A 6,005-nucleotide genomic window follows, 5' to 3' on the forward strand; every position below is an offset into this window, starting at 1 on the left:
TTGCTAGGTCCAAGATTCACCAGGCAGGATTAGCCCTCACCAGGATTGTAAAAATCGCTTCTCCCCTTCCCTGCTGTGGTTTTTGCAAATGGGATTCGTTGGAGCGGGTGGAGGGGTTCTGCTGGGTTGAGACCAGACAGCTCATCTCCTGACTAGGCTGCTTGCCTGGGCTGCCACCGGGTCTGTACTGGAAACAGGCTAGGGCATGGGAATCCTGCAGGGTTCCAACCCCCTTGTACATTTTTGTGGATCTGTAGGAAGACAGGAAGAGAGATGCTTCTCCATTGATACATGTATTTCAAGGTCCGTAACTACGTGGCCCCCCTCCCTTCTGTAATCCTTCCCAAAGAAATACCGTTATTTCTCCAAAATAAAAAGGACTGGTGTCTCCCGTCTCTGTCTCTCATACTCCGACTCAGCTCAAAGCCTCGTCCCTTTAGCCCAAGGCACTTCGTTCCTCCTGGAGTCCACTCGGTTTCCAGCGGGTTCCCAGGTGAACTGAAATCCAGAGCTATTCTCATCTGGTTGCCCTGGGAATTTCAGCGCTGTCGGTACAACCTGTTCCTCCATCCTCCCCACTCCTTCCCCCCCTCCGCTGGGCTGCACCCTTCTCAGCCCCTCCTTTCCCTTGCTAGGGGCCCCAGCTGCGCCCTCCGGGGAGACACTCGCTGCCACGAGACCCGGGAGGGGAAGCGGGAGGAGGGGGAGAGGAGGGGGAAGGCGGGGGAGGCGCCGAGGGTGGAGGCCAAGCGCGGCGCAGCCAGAGAGGGGCGGCTGAAGGTTGCATCTGCTGGAAGGAGGCTTTTCGGCTGCTTGGTAACGGGCTGCCAGAAGAGAGAGAGGCAGAGAGCAGGGCAGCGGCTTCTTGACGTCAGGGCCAAGCGAGGGGATCGCGCCAGCAACCCCAGCTCTCCCCAGAGAGGGGCCGGCCGACCGCTGGAGCGGAGCCTGACGCCAGGCGCCCGCGGAGCGTGAGTAGGGGGCGCGGGAGCCGGTCAGCTGGGGCGCAGCATGCCCTCTGCTCCCGCGCCATGGAGATCGCCCTGGTGCCCCTGGAGAACGGCGGTGCCATGACCGTCAGAGGAGGCGATGAGGCCCGGGCAGGCTGCGGCCAGGCCACAGGGGGAGAGCTCCAGTGTCCCCCGACGGCTGGGCTCAGCGATGGGCCCAAGGAGCCGGCGCCAAAGGGGCGCGGCGCGCAGAGAGACGCGGACTCGGGAGTGCGGCCCTTGCCTCCGCTGCCAAAGGAGCTGCCACGGCCTCGACGGCCGCCTCCCGAGGACGAGGAGGAAGAAGGCGATCCCGGCCTGGGCACGGAGGAGGACCAGGCTCTGGGCACGGCGTCCCTGCACCACCAGCGCGTCCACATCAACATCTCAGGGCTGCGCTTTGAGACGCAGCTGGGCACCCTGGCGCAGTTCCCCAACACACTCCTGGGGGACCCCGCCAAGCGCCTGCGCTACTTCGACCCCCTGAGGAACGAGTACTTCTTCGACCGCAACCGGCCCAGCTTCGACGGTATCCTCTACTACTATCAGTCCGGGGGCCGCCTGCGGAGGCCGGTCAACGTCTCCCTGGACGTGTTCGCGGACGAGATACGCTTCTACCAGCTGGGGGACGAGGCCATGGAGCGCTTCCGCGAGGATGAGGGCTTCATTAAAGAAGAGGAGAAGCCCCTGCCCCGCAACGAGTTCCAGCGCCAGGTGTGGCTTATCTTCGAGTATCCGGAGAGCTCTGGGTCCGCGCGGGCCATCGCCATCGTCTCGGTCTTGGTTATCCTCATCTCCATCATCACCTTCTGCTTGGAGACCCTGCCTGAGTTCAGGGATGAACGTGAGCTGCTCCGCCACCCTCCGGCGCCTCACCAGCCTCCCGCGCCCGCCCCTGGGGCCAACGGCAGCGGGGTCATGGCGCCGCCCTCTGGCCCTACGGTGGCACCGCTCCTGCCCAGGACCCTGGCCGACCCCTTCTTCATCGTGGAGACCACGTGCGTCATCTGGTTCACCTTCGAGCTGCTCGTGCGCTTCTTCGCCTGCCCCAGCAAGGCAGGGTTCTCCCGGAACATCATGAACATCATCGATGTGGTGGCCATCTTCCCCTACTTCATCACCCTGGGCACTGAACTGGCAGAGCAGCAGCCAGGGGGCGGAGGAGGCGGCCAGAATGGGCAGCAGGCCATGTCCCTGGCCATCCTCCGAGTCATCCGCCTGGTCCGGGTGTTCCGCATCTTCAAGCTCTCCCGCCACTCCAAGGGGCTGCAGATCCTGGGCAAGACCTTGCAGGCCTCCATGAGGGAGCTGGGGCTGCTCATCTTCTTCCTCTTCATCGGGGTCATCCTCTTCTCCAGTGCCGTCTACTTCGCAGAGGCTGACAACCAGGGCACCCATTTCTCTAGCATCCCTGACGCCTTCTGGTGGGCAGTGGTCACCATGACCACTGTGGGCTACGGGGACATGAGGCCCATCACTGTTGGGGGCAAGATCGTGGGCTCGCTGTGTGCCATCGCCGGGGTCCTCACCATTGCCCTGCCTGTGCCCGTCATCGTCTCCAACTTCAACTACTTCTACCACCGGGAAACGGATCACGAGGAGCCGGCAGTCCTTAAGGAAGAGCAGGGCACTCAGAGCCAGGGGCCGGGGCTGGACAGAGGAGTCCAGCGGAAGGTCAGCGGGAGCAGGGGATCCTTCTGCAAGGCTGGGGGGACCCTGGAGAATGCAGACAGTGCCCGAAGGGGCAGCTGCCCCCTAGAGAAGTGTAACGTCAAGGCCAAGAGCAACGTGGACTTGCGGAGGTCCCTTTATGCCCTCTGCCTGGACACCAGCCGGGAAACAGATTTGTGAAAGGAGATTCAGGCAGACTGGTGGCAGTGGAGTAGGGAATGGGAGGCTTGCTGAACATGGATATCTACATTATACCGCAGAGTATTTGAAGTCACACTGTAACCTCAGTCTACCCCTCTCCTTTCACTCCTTTCCTCCCTCCCTCGATCCCCCCATTTTCTCTATTCTTTCCATGACACCCAAGGGTCGCCTATTTTTAAAAAGTACCACATTCCATGACGCAGGAGCTGTGGAAATGGTGAGCGCTGTGAGATGGATGTATTTGTAGCCAGTCTCCTATACCCAGCAGAGGGATAACCCAAACAAAAATGACTCTAAATAGCCCAGATCCCAAGAGATTATGTAACTCCTCCATCCATGTGTTCCAAATTTGCTTTACATATGATTGTATTTGTGTATAGGGGAAAATATTATTTTTATGCCTGGTAAGTGGCTTTTTGTACTGTAGTTCAGATAGAGATATTTTGGGTATATTTTCAAGATACATGTTGTATTTATGGAAGAAAGAGTTGTCCTGATGTTTTTCTGTGTTACTTATATTAGAGTCAGAGATCTTGGTATGGGCTGTTCTGTTTCCTGTGTCTCCAAGCCTCTGTCTTTTCTGGGATGTGGTATTGGTGCTTTGTGTCTAGGGCAGAGAATGTTCTTGAAGAAAGGCAAATCTGACTTTTTCTGTGCGCCTTAAACAATTCTTGTAACTTTCTTCAAAAAAGCATTTTAATGATATTGGAGGAATACTTCTGATAATTTATTGTCTTTATTTTTATCCCAGGAAATAAAAGGTTACCTTGTTGAGGCAAGTGTTAGTTTTTCTGCAGCTGATACATTTTCTGAAATTTTTAAAAATAGTCTGTCACTGGCTGTTTCTGGTTTTGACATCAGAGCAAACGCATTGACTGGGGTTAGAGGAAATCTGAAAAGCTCATGATTTGCTTGGCGACGTCTTTTCAGTGCACCCCTTGGTGCCTCATAGACAATGGTGGGTGAATTTTGTCCAGGCTGTTTATGGCACGGACGCCCCTGTGAGATGCTCTCTGAAGCAGTAGTATCAGCCCTTATGGTCAGCCTGGAGTAGGGAGGGCACTTAAAGGAAAAAGGGGATCAGACCCCTGCCAGTCTTGTTGGGTCTCCCGGCACTGGCTTTCATTCCTTTGTTTGCAGGTTTTCAGCCCTCCTCAGGGTGGCTCTTAGCCGCTCTGAGAAAAGCAAGCCTGATTCTCACAGACATGAAGCAGTCCTGGCAGCCCCAGTGTGCGAGTCACAGAGGGACCTGCACCAGTTGTTCACTGCCCTCTTGGCATGGCAGAGGAGCACGTAATGTCTTTATGGCAACAGCAACAGTGAGAGGCCAAATGGAAGGATTTGCTTGTTCACATTAAGAGCTGTTTTCTGCAGATTGTGGCCTTGCCCCCAAGTAATCCCTAAACTCAGAACAAATCTCCTTGTTCCCTTGTCACTGGAAGGCTGCGGCAAAACATTGCAGTTGGCATAACACTAGCTAGCATTTCTCTCTGGGATTAGCTATCTGCTGATAGGAATCCGGAGCCCCACGGATTCCTGCTGTTGCTTTTTCTGCTGAATGATCCAAAGCTGGGGCTGTTTTACATCCTCACCAAGGTGGGCTGGTGGGCTGGAATCACACCTCCCCCAGGACAACAGTGGGCTTCACGGCTAGTTCTCAGGGTGTGGCCAGGTCTCCCTGTGGGTGAGAGGAGATCTATAAGTCAATGCCTGGGAATTGTGGGTTTAAATAAAATGGCCGGCACGGTAAGGAAAGCCGGGGTCTGCGAGTGCCCAAAGTCATTTCTAGCCAGAAGCTTTTAACACCAAATCTGAGGAGGAAACAGAAGGATTGTGCAGACAGGGCTCTGTTGATTTTCATTGCATGCTAAGGCAAAGGAAGAAGAACAGAGACACTTTATTTATTTATAATTTACAATCTGCCTAAAAGCAGGGCATCTTGCCAGAGCTCAACTGTACACGGTCTCACCTCCAAGCCCTCTCTGCCTTTAAAGCTAATGTTTGCAGTTTAGCACACACCTAGTGATTGGGACGTGGAAATCACCCCTAGGGCTCCAGCTTTCCTTAAAAACAAGCGATGTCACCACCTTTGACCTGAAGGTTTATTCCTTTAGGCTCAAGCAAATACCGAGAGAGAAGCCCCCCAGGCTTCCATGTCCAGGCTTCCATGTGTCCAGGTGCCTGACAAGATGTTGGTTCAATTAGAACGGACTGCATCTTTAAAATGTCCGGTAAACGGGCATAATCTTATAGAAATCCTCAAGGATAGAGAGGAGGGAGTGAGAGAGTGAGGCTCCCTGTAATTTTTTTTGGGGGGGAGGATATTGTGAAGTGGGTTTCCAAAAGGGACCAGAGTGATTCCAGAGGGAACCCTGGAGTCCAGCATCTCAGTTCCCTGTTGTAGCCTTCAGTCCTGGGGACCAGTGATGTGTGAGATCTGTCCTGGAGCGCTGGTTGGGGGGGCACCCACTAGGCAGTTCAGAGTATTTCCGTCTCGCCATATTCTCCGTGCACCTGTTTCTGTGATTCTGGAAACAGGCTCCACTATTGCACTCCAGCCAACCTGCTTTGCCTTTTGATGTAATTAGCAGGGAAGGGCTCTGAGAGTCAAGACTCTTCCCCCAGGCTACCTGAGGTCAAGAGCCCTTTCCTGTCCCCTCCCACCCTCCCCAGCCTCTCTGCTGTTATTGATTTCCATAGCCTTTACCTTCCTGAGGAGATTAAATCAAGGAGCCTCTGCCAAGCCTTTTATCCAGATGTTTCTTCTTGGTTCCCATGGGAGGAAACCACTCCTGAGTTTATAATCTACCAGCTTTGGCAACCAAGGCCCAGAAAGCAGGTTGCAGTTGGGTATAAGGACAGCAAAACATCTGGCTCCTTCTTTTTTACTGCCTACTTTTTTTCTTCTCCTGCCTAAATGCTTGCTAAACCTTAGATAATTACAGGTTCAGGAAAAAAAAAAAATTCACATGCTTTAAAAGTCTCAGTTCCTCATCTTGCCCTGCTGGGGACGTCCCCTAGGTGAGAGAATGAAACAGACAAGGAGCCCTGGCGGAGTTTTTCCAGAGAGTTGGGATTTGTGTTATTTTCGCGTGAATGATGAAAGCACTCCCAGGCTTAGCATGACACAGAGTGATTCTCTTG

The 6,005-nt window shown here is 54.3% G+C and overlaps 1 protein-coding gene across 1 annotated transcript; it reads left to right on the plus strand.

Annotated features, from left to right (window-relative positions):
- The first annotated feature begins 712 nt into the window (after nt 1-712).
- KCNA5 (potassium voltage-gated channel subfamily A member 5) lies at nt 713-3,635 on the plus strand. Its single transcript, XM_522330.6, has one exon. The coding sequence runs from the start codon at nt 1,032-1,034 to the stop codon at nt 2,838-2,840; it is 1,809 nt and encodes a 602-aa protein (XP_522330.3). The 5' UTR covers nt 713-1,031; the 3' UTR covers nt 2,841-3,635.
- The last annotated feature ends 2,370 nt before the right edge of the window (nt 3,636-6,005 follow it).

This window comes from Pan troglodytes, chromosome 10, assembly GCF_028858775.2.
Source record: "Pan troglodytes isolate AG18354 chromosome 10, NHGRI_mPanTro3-v2.0_pri, whole genome shotgun sequence".
NCBI classification, from domain to species: domain Eukaryota; kingdom Metazoa; phylum Chordata; class Mammalia; order Primates; family Hominidae; genus Pan; species Pan troglodytes.

Bases quoted from the DNA above. Each gene is read 5' to 3' on its own strand.
- KCNA5 (XM_522330.6), top strand. From the start codon at position 1,032: ATGGAGATCGCCCTGGTGCCCCTGGAGAACGGCGGTGCCATGACCGTC.